This window comes from Ranitomeya variabilis, chromosome 1, assembly GCF_051348905.1.
Source record: "Ranitomeya variabilis isolate aRanVar5 chromosome 1, aRanVar5.hap1, whole genome shotgun sequence".
Lineage (NCBI taxonomy): Eukaryota > Metazoa > Chordata > Amphibia > Anura > Dendrobatidae > Ranitomeya > Ranitomeya variabilis.
The window spans coordinates 590,933,888-590,954,747 of NC_135232.1; the positions used below are offsets into that span (position 1 = coordinate 590,933,888).

The 20,860-nt window shown below is 43.1% G+C and overlaps 1 protein-coding gene across 1 annotated transcript in view; it reads left to right on the forward strand.

Annotated features, from left to right (window-relative positions):
* Nucleotides 1-389: 389 nt before the first annotated feature.
* The window catches only part of RHBG (Rh family B glycoprotein), a 36,668-nt gene continuing 16,197 nt past the window's right edge, over nt 390-20,860 (forward strand). Inside the window, exons 1-9 of the mRNA XM_077258310.1 lie at nt 390-663; nt 8,528-8,714; nt 11,517-11,667; nt 12,134-12,281; nt 14,110-14,276; nt 16,596-16,733; nt 17,289-17,422; nt 17,543-17,664; nt 18,097-18,170. Of these exons, the coding sequence (XP_077114425.1) occupies nt 486-663; nt 8,528-8,714; nt 11,517-11,667; nt 12,134-12,281; nt 14,110-14,276; nt 16,596-16,733; nt 17,289-17,422; nt 17,543-17,664; nt 18,097-18,170 (1,299 nt within the window). The 5' untranslated portion in view covers nt 390-485. The remainder of the gene's footprint in view (nt 664-8,527; nt 8,715-11,516; nt 11,668-12,133; nt 12,282-14,109; nt 14,277-16,595; nt 16,734-17,288; nt 17,423-17,542; nt 17,665-18,096; nt 18,171-20,860) is intronic.

The window sequence follows — 20,860 nt, forward strand, 5'->3', positions numbered from 1 at the left end:
CGTAAGAAAAGATTCATGTTTCCAGCTCAGTGTAAAACTGATAATGCAGCTGATATTACGCACTGGCACGACTTTCACTTCCTGCTGATCACCTATTATAAATGTAGACAGGTTGTAAAGTGAATGTAAAATGAAGCTGATATTGTCATGTCATGTGTGATACTGTCTGCTGAGCTGTTGTATCTAATGCTACCATGAGTGACAGTGTGAGCCGAGCTGCTGTATCAAAGCCTTTGGTGTGTGTAAGTTGACATTCCCGTACACCTAAGCTCATCTTGTAGTTGGATTGTGTCAGGATTTGGAGACCTTTGGAGTGTCAGATATGCTAGGACACGTCCTGGCAAGGGGGTGGAGGGTGTGCCCCGAGTCCCGTGTAGGGAAGTCCTTGCACTGAGTGCAGGGCGGGATCAGCTCTGACATTAAATGTTTCAGTCTTATAGGACTTCACTTTCTGCCTCTTGTGCTGCGCTCATTCACCAATAGCCATGGGCACTCACGCCACCAACATGAGGGTCAAACTTCCCCTCTTCTGCCTCCTTCTCGAAGCCATCACTATCATTCTTTTCGCCATCTTCGTGCGGTACGACCACGAAACGGATGCCAGCGCTTGGCACCACGAAAACGTCTCTGACTACGATAATGATTTCTACTATCGTTATCCAAGTAAGTACTGATCACTCAATTATTGGGGTCGTTAGCCCTTAATTTCAAGGGGTCATTTCACCACTTTTTTTTTTGCTGCATATTAACTCTGGTTGCTGTCACTGATTGGAAACCAGAATTGAAGGCTTTGTTGGAACTGGGTTCAGTCTAGAAGGAACCTGTCGGTCTTGAAACATTTGACCTGCGCTGATACATTGTATCAAAGTCTCAGTTTGTAACAAACTGCAGTTTAACAAGAATATTCCTGTTCAGTGACAGCAAGCAGAGCCAATGTCATTATATTTGGAGGCACTTTTTGGAGGGAAGTGGGACCCCTTCCTAAAATAATAACCACTCACACCCTCGTATACATTATTTAGGATATGTGACATATGGAGGACGGATGGAGTTATCGTATATGGATAGTGCATCTTGAAAATCGGGTGGCATTTTCCATTTTGGTTAGGCCACGTTCACACTTTGCGGTTTTCCCACGGATCCGCGGCGATTTTGATGCTGCGGGTCTGCAGCAGTTTCCATAGCGTTTACATTAACATGTAAACCCTATGGAAACCGCAAACCGCAGTGCACATGCTGCGGGAAAAACCGCGCAGAAACGCAGCGGTTTACAACCCGCAGCATGTCACTTCTTTGTGCAGAATCGCTGCGATTCTGCACCCATAGGAAAGCATTGAACCGCTTACTTCCCGCATGGGGCTGTGCCCACGTTGCAGGAAGTAAGCGGCTAATGTGCGGTTGCTACCCGGGGTGGAGGAGAGGAGACTCTCCTCCAGGCCCTGGGAACCATATTAGTGTAAAAAAAAAGAATTAAAATAAAAAATGATGCTATACTCACCTCTCAGCGCTGCACGCGGCCGCCCGGTCTCAGTTGCTGTGCGAACAGGACCTGTGGTGACGTCGCGGTCACATGACCATGATGACGCCGCGGTCACATGACCGTGACGTCACGAAGGTCCTTCTCGGCACAGCATCTTTGGAACCGGAGCGCCGCGTGCAGCGCCGAGGAGATCCGGACATCAGAGGGTGAGTATAACCAATTTTTATTATTTTTAACATTGATGCATATGCAGCATCAATAGTATAGGAGTAATCCCGCAGCGGAAACCGCGGAACAAACCGCGATAAATCTGCAGGGATAACCGCAGCGGTTTTGCCCTGCAGATTTATCAATTCCGCTGCGGGAGAACCCGCAGAGGGATGCCGCAAAGTGTGAACGTGGCCTTAAAGAGATTTCCAGTTAATTGCCCCTGAACCAATACATTCGGATCTCTATAGACTCAGGACGGTGTACTCCACCTCCGAGGAGTGAATCAATAGTGACCTGTCCTAGTAACCTGGTGGGAGAGATTCCAGTATGGAGTGACCTCCATGGAATAGTATCCAATGTTGGTGACCCAATAGGAAAGCTTCCAGTCATGGAATATACCATAATGTCCATTCTAAGGGTATGTGTCCACGTTCAGGATTGCATCAGGATTTGGTCAGGATTTTACGTCAGTATTTGTAAGCCAAAACCAGGAGTGGGTGATAAATGCAGAATTGGTGCATATGTTTCTATTATACTTTTCCTCTAATTGTTCCACTCCTGGTTTTGGCTTACAAATACTGATGGAAAATCCTGACCAAATCCTGATGCAATCCTGAACGTGGACACATACCCTTAAATGACCCCATGGGATAGTGTCTAGTCCTACCTGGCCTCATAGAATAGCACTCAGTACTTCCTAACTTTATGGGATAGTTTCCAAACTCTGAGGGACCTAATGGAAGAGTTCCTGATCATGAGTGACCCGATTTCCCATGCACTTGGCATAATGTCTACTACATCTACTGTCTGGTAGTCCTCCGGTCCTGTAATTGTCCCATAGTAAGGCATTCACTAACTGGAGGACATTTTGGTAAGCAACCACTCTGTGATGACCCTATTGTCAAGCATATAGTGCTTGGTGGACCATTGATATCCATGGGACTCTGTAGTCAAGCATTTAGTCCATGGTGTCCTTGAGGTTAAGCAAGCACTTTCTGGTGACTCCAAGGTTAAGCAACGAACCCCTGGTTGCCCTGTGGTTAAGCATCTCATGTAACACTATGGTTAGGTAACTATTCCCAGGTGGCCATGTGATTAAGCAACCATTCCCAGGTAACTCGAAATGACTCCCTGAAGGCCTTGTGGTTATGAAATCACTTTTGGCTGGCATCTATTCCCAGGTTGCCATGTGGTTAAGTGTCTAGTCCTTCTGGCAGTCCTATGGCCATTTCATGTTCTCCCGATGGTTTTACAGTAATTCTTTCACTACCTAGTGGTCCAGTGCATAAGCAGTCACTCTGTGGTGGTCTTTTTGTCAAGTATCTAGTTCCTGGAGGCCCAGAAGTTAACCATCTATTCACATGTGGCTCTCTGGTTAGGTCTTTTCAATTAAGGCCACTTCCAGGTAGCTTTATTGTTAAGCAATGATTCCCAGGTGGCCTACTTTTAAAGCAAGCACTCCCTGTTGGCTCTGTGGGTAAACATCTATGGCCAGGTGGCTCTTTGGTCAAGCATTTAGTCAAGCAATTAGTCCCTTTTGGCCTGTAACAGACCAGCACTTCTCTGGTGGTCCCCAGCTTGAGCAACCACTCCCCAGTGGTCCTCTTGTTTAGTATTGAGTCATCGCTGGTGGGTCTGTAAAACCATGAAAGTATCAGGACTTTCCAGGATTTGGAAATCTTTCACCTGGAAGAAAAGTAAAGAGAACTTAACGAATGTCTGTCAGCGACAGGTTCTATAGTGATGAAAACACTTGTGAGATTTCACAGGCAGTTTCCATGTTCATGATACAACCTGAAATACCAGACCTGTCATTAAAAAGAAGAAATTTGTGTCAATTATTCAGGGGCGGTGAGCGGTAAACAGAAAATGGGCATGTCATGTCAGGAACGAGGGTACTAGATCCCTATCTGCAAAATCCAGCAGCTGTCACTAGTGAGAAAAATTACCTGCTTGCTGTCAGTGAATGGAAACATATGAAGCCATCACCCAACATGACAAATCCATGGATGTGACCAGCTTAGATATAAAGCTCAGCTGACAGTATCACACATGATTGGATTAGATACACGGCTCAGCAAAAAATCATAGTCTCTCTGACAAATAAGACAGTTGTGTTTTCCTTTGAACTCTCGACCAGGGTTACAGTAGAGAACCGCTCTGGTCTGGACATTTCATGCCTGATAGATTTTAAGAGGCTGTTGTTCCAGATCATCGCAGAAAGGAACAGAGCAAATTAAAATATTATACTTGGATGGCATGATGAATCATTAAAGGGAAGGACATGGAGAACAAAGCGGCTCCACTGACCGACAAAACTACAGGGAGAGCATCCAACACTAAAGACACTCACTAGTCACTTTCTTCTACATAGGGGCAGTATTATAGTAGTTATATTCTTGTACATATGGGCAGTATTATAGTAGTTATATTCTTGTACATAGGAGCAGTATTATAATAGTTATATTCTTGTACATAGAGGGCAGTATTATAGTAGTTATATTCTTGTACATAGGGGCAGTATTATAGTAGTTATATTCTTGTACATAGGGGCAGTATTATAGTAGTTATATTCTTGTACATAGGGGCAGTATTATAGCAGTTATATTCCTGTACATAGGGGCAGTATTATAGTAGTTATATTCTTGTACATAGGAGCAGTATTATAGTAGTTATATTCTTGTACATAGGGGACAGTATTATAGTAGTTATATTCTTGTACAGGGGGGGCAGTATTATAGTAGTTATATTCTTGTACATAGGGGACAGTATTATAGTAGTTATATTCTTGTACATAGGGGCAGTATTATAGTAGTTATATTCTTGTACATAGGGGGCAGTATTATAGTAGTTATATTCTTGTACATATGGGCAGTATTATAGTAGTTATATTCTTGTACATAGGAGCAGTATTATAGTAGTTATATTCTTGTACACAGGGGTCAGTATTATAGTAGTTATATTCTTGTACCTAGGGGCAGTATTATAGTAGTTATATTCATGTACATAGGGAATATTTATTCTAATAATTTTGATTAGTTCAAACTAAAACAGAAAGTGTAGAATTGTAAAATGATTTTGTATAATATATATATATACTAGATGGTGGCCCGATTCTAACGCATCGGGTATTCTAGAATATGTATGCGTAGTGTATAGCACAGCTCACGTAGTATATTGCACAGCCCACGCAGTACATTGCACAGCCCACGCAGTACATTGCGCAGCCCACGCAGTACATTGCGCAGCCCACGCAGTACATTGCACAGCCCACGCAGTACATTGCGCAGCCCACGCAGTACAGTGCGCAGCCCACGCAGTACATTGCGCAGACCACGCAGTACATTGCGCAGACCACGCAGTACATTGCGCAGACCACGCAGCACATTGCGCAGCCAACGCAGTACATTGCGCAGCCAACGCAGTACATTGCGCAGCCCACATAGTATATTGTGCAGCCCACATTGTACATTGCGCAGCCCACATTGTATATTGCGCAGCCCACATTGTATATTGCGCAGCCCACATTGTATATTGCGCAGCTCACGTTGTATATTGCGCAGCTCACGTAGTATATTGCGCAGTCCACGCAGTATATTGCGCCGCCCACGTATAGTCACGTAGTATATTGCCCAGCCACTTAGTATATAGCACAGCCCATGTAGTATATTGCCCAGCCCATGTAGTATATTGCCCATCCACGTAGTATATAGCAGAGCCCATGTAGTATATTGCCCAGCCACGTAGTATATAGCAATGTGGGCATCATCCCTGTTAAAAAAAAGAAATAAAATAAAAAATAGTTATATTCTCACCTTCCGGAGCCCCCGGATCCAAGCGAAGCGGTTACCGACGCTGCTCGTGCGCTCCGGTCTCAAGAGTGCATTGCGGTCTCGCGAGATGATGACGTAGCGGTCTCGCGAGACCGCTACATCATCATCTCGCGAGATCGCAGCATGGACCGGTTACCGGAGTGTCGCGAGTGGGAAAGGCCTGTTGTCGATCCGGGGGCCGACGGATGGTGAGTATATAACGATTTTTAATTTTTTTTATTATTTTTAACATTAGATCGTTTTACTATTCATGCTGCATAGGCAGCATGAATAGTAAAAAGTTGGTCACACAGGGTTAATAGCAGCGGTAACGGAGTGCATTACACCGCGGCATAATGCGGTCTGTTACCGCTGCCATTAACCCTGTGTGAGGGCAGACTGGAGAGGAGTACGGAGCAGGCAATGACTGCGGGGAGGAAGGAGCGGCCATTTTTCCGCCGGACTGTGCCCGTCGCTGATTGGTCGTGGCTGTTTTACCACGACCAATCAGCGACTTGGATTACATGACAGACAGAGGCCGCGGCCAATGAATATCCATGACAGACAGACAGACAGAAGGACGGAAGGATGGAAGTGACCCTTAGACAATTATATAGTAGACTAGATGGTGGCCCGATTCTAACGCATTGGGTATTCTAGAATATGTATGACCGAACTTGTGCAGTAAACGTAAACCTAGCATATAACAGCCCATGTAGCATAAAGCACAGCCCATGTAGCATATAGCACAGCCACGTAGCATATTACAGCCCACGTGGTATATAGCACAGCCACGTAGTATATAGCACAGCCACGTAGCATATAACACAGCCCACATAGCATATAGCACAGCCACGTAGTATATAACACAGCCACGTAGTGTATAGCACAGCCACGCAGCATATAACATAACCACATAGCATATAGCACAGCCACTTGGCATATAACAGCCCACATAGTATATAGCACAATCCACATAGTACAGTCCATGTAGTATACAATAAAGCCACGTAGTATATAACACAGTCACGTAGAATATAGCACAGCCACGTAGCATATAGCACAGCTACGTAGCATATAACACAGCCCACGTAGTATATAGCACAGCCACATAGCATATAACAGCCCACGTAGTATATAGCACAGCCACGTAGCATATAACACAGCCCACGAAGCATATAGCACAGCCATGTAGCACATAGCACAGCCATGTAGTATATAGTACAGTCCACGTAGTATATAGCACAATCCACGTAGTATATAGTACAGTCCACATAGTATATAGTACAGTCCACGTAGTATACAACACAGCCACATAGTATATAGTACAGTCCACGTAGTACATAACACAGCCCACGTATTATATAGTACAGTCCACGTAGTACATAACAGCCCACATAGTATATAGCACAGAGCACGAAGTATATAGCAAGCCATGTAGTATATAGCACAGCCATATAGTATATAGCACAGCCACGTAGTATATAGCACAATCACAGCCCACGTAGTGTATAGCACAGCCATGTAGTATATAGCAGCCAAGTAGTTTATAACACAGCTCAAGTAGTATATAGCACAGTTCATGTGGTATATAGCACTGTCCACATATTATATAGCACAATCCATGTAGTATATAGTTCAGTGCATGTAGTATATAACACAGCCCACATAGTATATAGCACAGTCCATGTAGTATATAGCACAGTACAGTCCGCGTAGTATATAGCACAGCCACGTAGAATATAGCACAGGCACAGCCCATGTAGTGTATAGCACAGCCATGTAGTATATAGCACAGTCCAGTTAGTATATAGCACAGTCCACATAGTATATAGCACAATCCACGTGGTATATAGCACAGTGCACGTAGTATATAGCACAGCCACGAAGTATATAGCACAGCCACGAAGTATATAGCACAGGCACAGCCATGGAGTATATAACACAGCCCACATAGTATATAGCACAGCCCACGTAGTATATAACAGTGTGGGCATCATATCCCTGTAAAAAAAAAATAATTAAAATAAAAAATAGTCATATACTCACCTTCCGGCGGCCCCCGGATCCAGCCCAGGAGTTAGCGATGCTCCTGCCAGGTCCGTTTCCAGTGATGCTTTGCGACAATAACCCGTGATGACGTAGCATTCTCGCATGATCCTAAGTCATCTGGGGTCATTTTGCAAAGCATTACTGGGAACGGAGCTGCCGAGAGCATCGCGAGGATAGGGAAGGCTTCGGGGGCCGCCGGAAGGTGAGAATAGCACGATTTTTTTAAAAAAATTATTTTTAACATTATATCTTTTTACTATTGATGATGCATAGGCAGCATCAATAGTAAAGCCTGCAGCCCCTGTCCTCCTTCAGCGCTGCCGCCTACATCACACTGTGATTGTGCCTGTCACTGATTGGTCGACGCTGTGTAAGGGCTATTTGACCAAGAAGGAGAGTGATGGGGTGCTGCGCCAGATGACTTGGCCTCCACAGTCACCAGACCTGAACCCAATTGAGATGGTTTTGGGTGAGCTGGACCACAGAGTGAAGGCAAAAGGGCCAACAAGTGCTAAGCTTCTTTGGGAAGACCATTCCCGGTGACTACCTCTTGAAGCTCATCAAGAGAATGCCAAGAGTGTGCAAAGCAGTCATCAAAGCAAAAGGTGGCTACTTTGAAGAAAATGCAGAAAAATCTTTAAATGAGAAGGTGTGTCCAAACTTTTGGTCTGTACTGTATATATATATATATATATATATATATATATATATATATATATATATATATATTATTATGGCATTTTATTAAAAGTATAGTAATATACTGTATGACTTTGGCTCCTCTATAAATGTTTTCCGTACATCTTTTGCTATAATTTCTTTTTAATTGTTAAATCAATGATTATAAAGAGAGGTTTGAATATTGAGTTATTTCGCCCTCTGGTGTATATTAATAGTAATTACAACAAAATGTTTTTGGAATGATTTCATTACATTTTTATTGTTTTTAGTCGCCATTTTATATTTTTTATAGGTTTCCAAGATGTCCACACCATGATCTTTATAGGCTTTGGCTTTCTGATGACTTTCCTAAAGCTTTACGGTTTCAGCAGCGTTGCCTTCAATTTCCTGATCGCATCATTTGGTCTCCAGTGGTCCACACTCATCCAAGGATTTTTTCATGGCTTCCATGATGGAAAAATCCATGTTGGTATAGAGAGGTGAGGATTCGTGATAAGGCCATGATCACAACTGGTCACCTGAGACTGATCAATAAATAGCTGGGAGTTGGCAGAAATCCACTGTTTGCTTTGAACCATTGCTCAACTTTTTTTTCTTTTTTCAAGTCCTAAACGAAGAGAAAAAAAAAGATGAAATGTACTTGGCAAGAGATAAAGTGAAAGTTATCTACCGTCCGCTGTAATATTTCTGCATTTTTTATTTCTTTTTGGCCACTTCATGAAAATCTGGCCACTGGGGGCAGTGTTCTCTTGAGTCTATACTGTAGGGGATTTCCGGTAATCACTTCTTTTAATTCACTCTTGATGATAGTCTGCATGGACAGAAGAAATGGACTGGTGATTGCTTTATGCATATTAAACGGACGCTCAGAAGTTTACAACCCCTGTAATCCGGCAGGTGATTTTACTAAATAGAAAAAATAAATAAATTAAAAGAAAACAAAAAAAATACAGTTGGTGGAATTTAGCCTTTAAATTAAACCATGCTTTATCCTAAGCAGTGTTTGATCTGCATGTCATAACCGGCTATATCAATAGATCAATGGAAACCTGAGACCTGAACCCTGTCACTACCAGACATGGTCTATGAGTTACAAATCCTCACTGGATAATATATATATATATGTATATATATATATATATATATATATATATATATATATATATATATATTGTAATAAATCATTAAACATCCTTTTAAAAACTTTTTCTTTTACCGAAAAATTGAAATAATAATTGTTATGCTTCCAATTTAGTGGAGGAAGGCCATAAATTATTATACACAGGGGTGGACATACTGGTGCAATGCAGCATCGGGCTCCTTTCTTGCCCGTAATCATGTGGATACCCAGAGCCGGCGAGAGCGGTGCGCAGAGTGCAGGAGTTCAAAAAGGGGGCATATCATGCATGAAGAGATGCTGGCTAACGAACGCCTTCCCCACAAGACTGGTGAGAGCGCTCACTGGCTGCCGTCTGTGTCCTCCTGCATGGCGCAACCCAATAGTGAGTGTTCACCTGTAGTCAGGGGGCCCGCAGCCGCACATCACACCTAGTGGGGGAAGAGCAGGACTTAGGGCAGAGACAGACTGACATATTTCTCGTGCGAGAATCGCATTGTAAACCTCGTACTGGCTGTCGGCTCTCCTGACCTGAGCTTGACAGCTGCATAGTAATCCATCACGCTGTCTTGCTCAGGTCAGGAGAGGTGCGGCCAGTCCATGCAGTGCGATGCGATTCTCGCACGAGAAATACAGCAGTCTGTCTCTGCCCTTACAGTGTGTCTTGTACACCCTACTATGTTCTATTCCCCTCAGCATCTCCCACAGAGAAGAGGTCTGGGTAGAAGAGCTCACGGCACGGCAGCAGCAGGGAGCTGACATCAGTCCTCTCTGCTGTGTCCCCATCCCCCACAATTCTTGCACAGGGGCCCCGAGCTGTCAGTGTCCGCCTCTGATTATAAAATAATCAAAATCTGAATTTACACTTTCACTATAGTTCTCTAATATAATAATCATCGATCACATATAAATACAATATATTCTAATTTGTGTATGTTGTGGGGTTTACATTAAAACAATCATGTAGTTCCTGGAAACTATCAACAAGTTGCTGTTGACAAATCTCTAATTTGTATGTATCTTTATATTTTTTTTTTCTTTTATGGTGGGAGCATTCCAGATCATTATACTACAATTCAAACCTGGATTTACATTTGCACTATGGGTAGCTAATACATTAATCCTTTACATATGTAATGAAACCATCAAAAGGTTGCTGTTGACAGATCTCTAATTCTTATGTGTCCTTATTACGGTGTATTTTTGGAATATATTTTAATCTAAACCTAGATTTACATTTAAACTATTGTCATTGATGCAATAAACATCCATGTCATACATATATACGATATAAATGTTGTTCCTGGAAAACCATTAACAAGTTTCTGTTGTCAGATCTCTAATTCTTATGTGTCCTTATTGTTATTTGTTTTGGGGGGAGGGGATTATAAATCATTATACTATTTGTCTAGTTTCACATTTATAATGTTGGTATCAAATATTATAATCAGTTATTCAAAATGTATAGTAAAAGTATATATTTTTAGTGTTTTAATTTTACATTAAAACAATCATGTATTCTCGGAAACCATCAACAAGCTGCTGTTGACAGGTCTCTATTTCTTATATGTATCTATTAAGTACTAAGTGATTAGTTAACTAAAGAGCCATTCAAACAACTGAAAGTTATCACCTATCCGTAGGATAGGGCATAACTTACTGATTGGTCGTACCAACAATCCCAAGAACGGGACTCTGGCTCTTAAATATGCTACTCTATAATTTATTTCTAACACAGCAGTACTCGCGTATAGTGCTGACTTAAATGTTCCGCACAGTATTAATATAGCGCCATAAAATAACCAAATAATAGTGCCATATAGTCCTAAGATAGCATAACAAATGCCATAAATTAAATCCTTGACAAGCAGATCTCATAGTGAAGACCAAAACGAACATTGGTTGTTCACGCTAGCATTGCCTCATACCATATGGCAGTTTTAGTCATGATCTGGTTGTGTGATCTATGGACTAATGGACCACCATTGCTGAATGTAGGTAGGCCATCCATTTGAGAAAAATGAGTTTAGGTCTTATTCAGCCAGATTTGTACTAGCAGAGTTTTTGAGGAACCATTCTAAAAGGTTATGGTTTTGAAGGACATGGTCACGGAGATGGTTTTTAGACTTTTAGTCACTTACATATAGTTCTCCTTTCTTCTTAGTATGATCAATGCCGACTTCTGCACCGGAGCTGTTCTCATCTCCTTCGGAGCTCTCCTTGGCAAGACAAGTCCTATCCAGCTGATCGTCATGACTCTATTTGAAGTGACTCTCTTTGGCATCAACGAGTACATTATTCTCAACATAGTTGGGGTAAGTGACAAAGAGTTACTGGGCCCATAAAAATATCCATAAGAGGTCATCATGTCCAATCTTGCCCTTATCATATAGACTTCTTCTACTTGTTAACAGTAATATAGGTCAAGAATAAAAAGCATACTAGACCCACTTAGTCTCGAAATCCTACAGGTTTCCATTCTTGAGAGGTTTGAAGTCTTGTAGACATATCTTGATACTGTCCACATTGGTTACATACAGTAACAGAGTCTCTACAGCTCTAAAATCCCTCAATATCTTCTCTTCCCTTTCTTCTTTTTCTGTTGCTCCTCCCTTCTTCTCCATGTAGCTCTTCACTCCTAGTTGCAGTGCTCCTCACATTTCTAGAAACCCATGTCACAAAGAATACAGAGGGTCACCATAAAATTACTTTCTGAGTCATAAGTTTAGGGCTCATACTATATATTTGATATGTCATTTTTGCCTGGTCTCTATTCATAAGGCCAAAGATGCCGGGGGCTCCATGACCATCCACACATTTGGAGCTTATTTTGGGCTAGTGGTATCGCGTGTGCTGTACAGACCTCATCTGGAGAAGAGCCGTAAGAGGGAAGGATCTGTCTATCATTCAGACCTCTTCGCCATGATAGGTATATTCCTGCTAATTACATTTCACAAATATTTGGGGCAATTATTTATTTAGATCAATAAACAAAATAGCAGACTCCAAACTTGTCTTCACCATAGTGAGCTCTTCATAATCATGTGATCACTATCCATTATAACTAGAGATTGACATACGCCTGGATTTTTGGGTCCAACGGGTTTGGCTGAACAGTTAAAAAACAGTACCCGGACTTGAATCCAGAGCCCATTCACTTGAATGGGGTCTCAGATATCCAGTGTTTGCCACGCTGTCATGTGCATGACAGCGCTGCAAACATCACTTCTGAACGGCGGTAAAATCATTAGCACCAGTCAGACAGCCGTGATTCCCATGTTGTCAAATGACAGTGTGAGCCCGCAGCTGTGATCGGAGGTATTAGCTTACCTCTGGTCATTGGTGTCAGCTGATGGGACTACTGCTCCCATCAGCCTATGCATGCTGCCGATAATAAAAGCGAGATCAGGAGCGGCTGATGGGAGTGTTCATCAGCTGGTGCCTGCACTCTAAATAAATAATAATAAAAAAAATGGGTTCCCCTGTATTTTTGATAACCAGCCATGCAAAACTCACAGCTTGTGGCTGCAGCCCTCATCTGTCAGCTTCAACAAGGCTGGTTATCAAGAATAGAGGGGTCTTCATGCTGTTTTTTTAAATTATTTAAATAAATAAATAATTTTAAAAAATTACGTGGGGTTCCCACCATTTTTTATAACCAGCCTTGCTAAAGCAAACAGCTGGGGGCTGGTATTCTCAGGCTGGTAATCCTTCACCTGTCCATCATTCTGTCCCATGGCATAATCCATGTCTGGGGATAAACAGTTTTCAACTTTGACAGAGCCAAGATGCAACCATCCAGGCTGAGAACCACCGATGAATGAGCTGCTGTGAGCGCAGCATCACTGGCTAGCGGCGATGTCATCGAGGTTACCGCAGGTCACTGAGGCTGAGTTCCCAGCTGGGCCCCTGAACTGTGGTGACCTTGGTGAGATCCCCATTAGCACCGTGAGAAAGTCTCATGGTGCAGTGCTGAGCTCATAGAGTTTATCTTCGCCATGAGAATTTTTCTCACTATGCTAGCGGGAATCTCACTGTGACAGAACGACGGATTGTTGAGGGATATGGTTGCTTTTTATTTTTGTTTTATTACAGTAGATGAGGGCTTCAATGAACATGAGTATCGTTTAATTTAGAATCATTAAAGGAGTCTGTGTAGTTCTTTCAAATAAAGGACTTTATTCTGGCTGTGTCTGTATTTTCCATATAACAATAGGATTAGTAATGGATAAGTGTCTTATAGACGCCTTTCAATTACTAAGCCGTGGGATTGATGTAACCAGACAATACAAAGGTGCCATCTCAGAAATATGAACCCCACTTGCCACCACTATAGGGCAAGTGGGAACAGCCAGGCAAAGTGCCAGAATTGATGCGTCAAGTAGATGCGCCTTTTATGGCTGAGGGGCAATATCAATGGCACCTTACTAGCCTGAGAATACAAGTCCCAGCTGTTTGCTTTAGCAAGGCTGGTTGTCAAAAGTGGGTGGGACGCCAAGTCATTATTTGAAAATTAGTTAAATGATTAAAAAAAAAACAGCGTGGGGACCCCTCTATTCTTGATAATCAGCCTTGCTGAAGGTGACATCTGGGGATTGCAGTCCCCAGCTGTGAGTTTTGCCTGGCTGGTTATCCAAAATATAGGGGAATCTACGCCATTTTTTTAAAAGTTATTATTTATCCACTGTAATATCTGAACAACATGTCAAAGTATTACTTTAACTAGAACTCCCCTTTAAATGTTTTCTTTCCCCTAGGAACAATCTACCTGTGGATGTTCTGGCCCAGCTTCAATTCTGCCGTCACAGCCCATGGAGATGACCAACATCGGACAGTGTTGAACACCTACTACTCTCTGGCTGCTTGCACATTATCCACATTTGCCTTGTCATCTATGTTAAATAATGAAGGCAAGCTGGATATGGTAAGCATCGAAATGAGCACAATTTATATAATGTATTTGGATAAAGCAAATATTTCATATTTAATTTACCCTCGGAGGAGATAGTTTTCATAATAAGTGTATTTTGTAAAAAAAAGAAATATACAAAAATATAACTAATATGAACACTGCTCCTATGTACAAGAAAATAACTACTATAATACTGCTCCTTTGAACAAGAATATAAGTACTATAATACTGCTCCTGTGTACAAGAATATAACTACTATAATAGTGCCCCCTATGTACAAGAATATAACTACTATAATACTGCCCCTATGTATAATACTGCTTCTATGTACAAGAATATAACTTCTATAATACTGCTTCTATGTACACAAATATAACTACCATAATACTGCCCTCTACGTACAAGAATATAACTACTATAATACTGTTCCTATGTACAAGAATATAACTACTATAATACTGCCCCTATGTACAGTAAGCGCTGTCCCCAGCTTGTGGTGCTGAAGGCTGCATTCATCTCTTCTCCCCCGCAGCGTTCGCTAGAGAGAAGAGATGAAAGATCAATTTTTTCTAATTTTGGTTAAAAATAAACTTTGCTGGTGTCCTCCCATCCCCAGTGCGCCTCCCGGCCCCTTGCAGATGCAGAGAAATACTCACCTAGCTCCCGCGATGTCTCCTCTCTCCTCTCCGCGCCGCTGCTTCTCCTGTATGAGCGGTCACGTGGTGCTGCCCATTACAGTGATGAATATGCGGCTCCACCTCCCATAGGAGTGGAGCCGCATATTCATCAACTGTAATGAGCGGTACCACGTGACCGCTCATACAGGAAGAAGCTGCATCGCGGAGAGGAGAGAGGAGACATCGCGGGAGCTAGGTGAGTATTTCTCTGCATCTGCAAGGGGCCTGGCGGCGCACTGGGGATGGGAGGACACCAGCAAAGTTTATTTTTAACAAAAAAATTAGAAAAAATTGATCTTTCATCTCTTCTCTCTAGCGAACGCTGCGGGGGAGAAGAGATGAATGCAGCCTTCAGCACCACACAGGGGGGACAGCGCTTACTGTAGCGCTGTCTCTCCTGCACGGTCCGTGTGGTACCCGGGCGGCACACGGCCTACGTGAGCTCACGGACACACGGACACGGATAACTCTGGTACCGATTTTTCCGGTACCGGAATTATCTGGACGTGTGAGACTGGCCTAATACTGCTCCCTATGTACAAGAATATAACTCCTATAATACTGCTGCTATGTACAAGAATATAACTACTATAATACTGCCCCTATGTACATAAATATAACTACTATAATACTGTCCCTATGTACAAGAATATAACTACTATAATACTGCCCCTATGTATAAGAATATAACTACTATAATCCTGCCCCATGTGCAAGAATACAGTATAACTACTATAATACTGCCCCTAAATACAAGAACATAACTACTATAATACTGTTCCTATGTACAAGAATATAACTACTATAGTACTGTTCCCTATGTACAAAATATAACTACTATAATACTGCCCCCTATGTACAAGAATATAACTACTATAATACTGCTCCCTATGTACAAGAATATAACTACTATAATACTGCCCCTTATGTACAAGAATATAACTACAATACTGTCCCCTATGTACAAGAATATAACTACTACAGTACTTCCCCCTATGTACAAGAATATAACTACTATAATACTGCTCTCTATGTACAAGAATATAACTACTATAATACTTCTCCTATGTACAAGAATATAACTAGTATAATACTGCCCCTATGTACAAGAATATAACTACTATAATACTGCCCCTATGTACAAGAATATAACTACTATAATACTGCCCCATGTACAAGAATATAACTACTATAGTACTGCTCCTATGTACAAGAATATAGCTACTATAATACTGCTCCTATGTACAAGAATATACCTACTATAATACTGCCCCTATATACAAGAATATAACTACTATAATACTACCCCATGTACAAGAATATAACCACTATAGTACTGCCCCCTGTGTACAAGAATATAACTACTATAATACTGCTCCCTATGTACAAGAATATAACTACTATAATACTGCCCCCTATGTACAAGAATATAACTACTATAATACTGCTCCCTATGTACAAGAATATAACTACTATAATACTGCCCCTATGTACAAGAATATAACTACTATAATACTGCTCCTATGTACAAGAATATAACTACTATAATACTACCCCTATGTACAAGAATATAACTACTATAATACTGCCCCCTGTGTACGAGAATATACAATAGTGTGTTTCCTTACCTAAATGTGATGTCTCCTCCCTTTAGGTTCACATTCAGAATGCAGCCTTAGCTGGTGGTGTTGCAGTGGGAACTTCTGCAGAAATGATGTTGACTCCCTTTGGTGCCATGATTGCTGGGTCTCTAGCCGGTATTATTTCTACTCTTGGATACAAATTTTTGACGGTGAATGCAATCTTCACTATTATATTGTCCAGTAGTAAATTAGAAAATGCATACACGATCTGTCATGGTTACCTCAAATTCATTTTTTTGTGCCTTCGCTATTTACGGTATATGCAAGTACTTAATGTTAATGACTAATAACGACATATCACATTTGAAAGTGTTTCAGTCTGTGTCCAGTGAGGCTGACTGAGAGCTGCAGTATGTACTGAGCAGTGTGAGAATTCAGCAGCAGCAGGGAAGAGGAGCCCTGAGGATCTTTCAATTAAAGTTGTCTGCTCAGATATTGAGTTTAAACTTTCAAATAACAATAGGTAGCCATTTTTGCCAGGATTTTAAGAGTAAGTACACCAGCTTGATCATGTCCAAGAGATCTTTTCCATAATGTATGCAGTTTGTATTGTAAAATATCTGACAGACTTAATGCTTCAGTACCAGAGTACGAGTAATCTGTAGCATTCTCATTACATGCTTTGTTTTGTAATTGTTCTTGCCCCTTCAGGTTAGGCCCCAATTCTCTCGTGATTATGTTTTATTCTATTATTTTATCTGCAGCCGATCCTGGACTCCAAGCTGAAGATTCAGGACACATGTGGGGTCCACAACTTGCACGGTATGCCTGGCGTCCTGGGGGCAATGATTGGAGCCATAGTGGCATTTACAGCGACTGCCGACATCTATGGTGGTGGGTGAGTGAGTCTGTCTATCCATCACTCTATTATCCATCTATACATATTTATTTATCCATCTTTCTGCCTTATACCATATAGGCAAAGCATTTCCTTTTTTTTCCATTTTTGTTCCTCCAGAATGAGTGATGTGTTCCCTTTAATTGCTGACTCTACGCGCACTGCCCATTCTCAAGCTGTCTATCAGGGTCTTGCCCTTATGGTAGCACTGGGATTTGCTCTGTTCGGGGGAATTATCGTAGGTGAGCTATCTTATTCAGATATCAGTGGAGACTTTCAATTCTAAAGATGTATATATGGTATATATATATATATATATATATATATATATATATATTTTTTTTTTTTTTGCAAACTATGTTCACAGCAAAGGGATTTATGTTGCATTCTATAATGCAGCCACTAGGTGGCGACATGTTACCACATCATGTTAGGATCGCCACAATCGACCAGAGATTTGTTGATCATTGTACTTGATCGCCCCATGCTGTTTGCTGTTCATTGTATGATTTTTTTTCTCCCTTATTAAAATGTCATATATTTCAGCTGCACCATATGGAAACATTGTAAACGTATTTTTAACATTTTAAAAGGAAATTATAATTTTTATTTAAAAACTTGAAAATTGTGAAGAAAAAAACATAATACAGATTTTTTTAACATTTATCACACAGGATTTATGTTGAAGTTACCCATCTTTGGAGCTCCGTCTGATGCTGAATGTTTTGATGATTCTCTTTATTGGGAGGTGAGGCTCGATGGAAGAAAAGTGTATAATTTATCTTTATCAACTGTTCTTATATTGTACAGTGTCAAAAAATATCAGTTGGTACATGGAAACCATCATCAAGCAGGTCTTATACTGTTAACCGATCTTTCATAGTCTCTCTTTAATTCTGCTATAGCTTACGGTTTATTCCCATTTTCGTATAGAGGGATATTCTTGGATGGAGCTTGAAAATACAAGCAATTTTGCAATGTATTGCTTATTAAAATTTGCAGCCGATCTTGAGATATTAACATATTTACAGTTCGTTGCCAAGGAGACCGACCACCACTGCTGTCTAGCTTGTAAACCACTACTTTGAAGCTGGACAGGATTAAGAGTTAAGGGCGCACTCCAGCAATGCATGCCAGCTTTGGAACAGTGCTTAGAAGCTAGATAGAAAAGAGATTATAAGTACTACGCATGTTCTACTGTCTAGCAGCAGTGGTCGGTCTCCAAGGCAACAGGTTGTAAACAAAAGATAAGTGTTGATATCTTAAGAACGGTTGAAAATTTTAATAAGCAGTAAATTGCATAAGTGCTTGTTTTTACATGTACTTTCCTTAAATATCCATATATAAAGATGGAAATACCCTCTTAATCGCTTTCCAACCTTAGACATATAGTTACATCTAAGGTGGGCTCTCCCTGTCTGCTGCGGGCTCCGGTGATGAGCCTGCTACTTTTCCGGCACATGTCAGCTGATCTGAACAGCTGACATGTGCCCCTAACAGCCGCAGGTGGAATATCAGACATGCTTGCACCAGAAACGCATCACTAATTCCACCCATCGGCGCCCGTGTCATATGACTGTGGGTCGCCAATGGGTTGGCTTGACAACCCAGGGTCTGCAGGAGGCCCCTGTAGTTGTCATAGCCAGATTACAATGAGCGCCACCCAGTGGTCATCGCTCTTAGCAAGTGAGCATTTCTGCTACACACAGACGATCTGATCATCGCTTGTATATAGCAGAACCGATCGGATTGTGGCAGCTTGTAATCTCCCATGGAGACTATTAAAGCATGCCAAAAGTAAAAAAAAAATGTTTTTAAAAATATAAAAAATATATATATATATATATATATATATATATATATATATAAACGTTTAAAATCATCCCCTTCTAAATAAAATAATTAAAAATATATAAAAATACACATATTTGGTATCGCCGTGTTTATAATCACCCGATCTATCAAAATATAAAAAGAACTAGATGGGTATTTCCTGAAGGAACTACAGATAGTGCTTTGGAATGGTGCCCAGGCTGACCCTGCAAGACTTTCACACTTGGGTGCCCCTCAGGCGCTGGTTTGGTAGTTGTAGCCCCTCAGGGTTGAGGCCACTCTGGGTCCGATTTGGCGGGCGGAGTCACTCTGGGTCCGATTTGGTGCACTGGGTCACTCTGGGTCCGATTTGGTGGCCTGGGTCACTCTGGGTCCGATTTGGTGGGCCGGGCCACTCTGGGTCCGATTTGGTGGGCTGGGTCACTCTGGGTCCGATTTGGTGGGCCGGGTCACTCTGGGTCCGATTTGGTGGCCCGGGTCACTCTGGGTCCGATTTGGTGGCCCGGGTCACTCTGGGTCCGATTTGGTGGCCCGGGTCACTCTGGGTCCGATTTGGTGGCCCGGGTCTCTCTGGGTCCGATTTGGTGGCCCGGGTTTCTCTGGGTCCGATTTGGTGGCCCGGGTCACTCTGGGTCCGATTTGGCGGGCGGCGCCACTCTGGGTCCGATTTGGCGGGCGGCGCCGCTCTGGGTCCGATTTGGCGGGCGGCGCCACTCTGGGTCCGATTTGGCGGGCGGCGCCACTCTGGGTCCGATTTGGCGGGCGGCGCCACTCTGGGTCCGATTTGGCAGGCGGCGCCACACTGGGTCCGATTTGGCGGGCGGCGCCACTCTGGGTCCGATTTGGCGGGCGGCGCCACTCTGGGTCCGATTTGGTGGGCGGCGCCACTCTGGGTCCGATTTGGCGGGCGGCGCCACTCTGGGTCCGATTTGGCGGGCGGCGCCACTCTGGGTCCGATTTGGTGGCCCGGGTCACTCTGGGTCCGATTTGGTGGGCCGGGTCACTCTGGGTCCGATTTGGTGGGCCGGGTCACTCTGGGTCCGATTTGGTGGGCCGGGTCACTCTGGGTCCGATTTGGTGGGCCGGGTCACTCTGGGTCCGATTTGGTGGCCCGGGTCACTCTGGGTCCGATTTGGTGGCCCGGGTCACTCTGGGTCCGATTTGGTGGCCCGGGTCTCTCTGGGTCCGATTTGGTGGCCCGGGTCACTCTGGGTCCGATTTGGCTGGCGGCGCCACTCTGGGTCCGATTTGGCGGGCGGCGCCACTCTGGGTCCGATTTGGCGGGCGGCGCCACTCTGGGTCCGATTTGGCGGGCGGCGCCATTCTGGGTCCGATTTGGCGGGCGGCGCCACTCTGGGTCCGATTTGGCGGGCGGCGCCACTCTGGGTCCGATTTGGCGGGCGGCGCCACTCTGGGTCCGATTTGACGGGCGGCGCCACTCTGGGTCCGATTTGACGGGCGGCACCACTCTGGGTCCGACTTGGCGGGCGGCGCCACTCTGGGTCCGACTTGGCGGGCGGCGCCACTCTGGGTCCGATTTGGCGGGCGGCGCCACTCTGGGTCCGATTTGGCGGGCGGCGCCACTCTGGGTCCGACTTGGCGGGC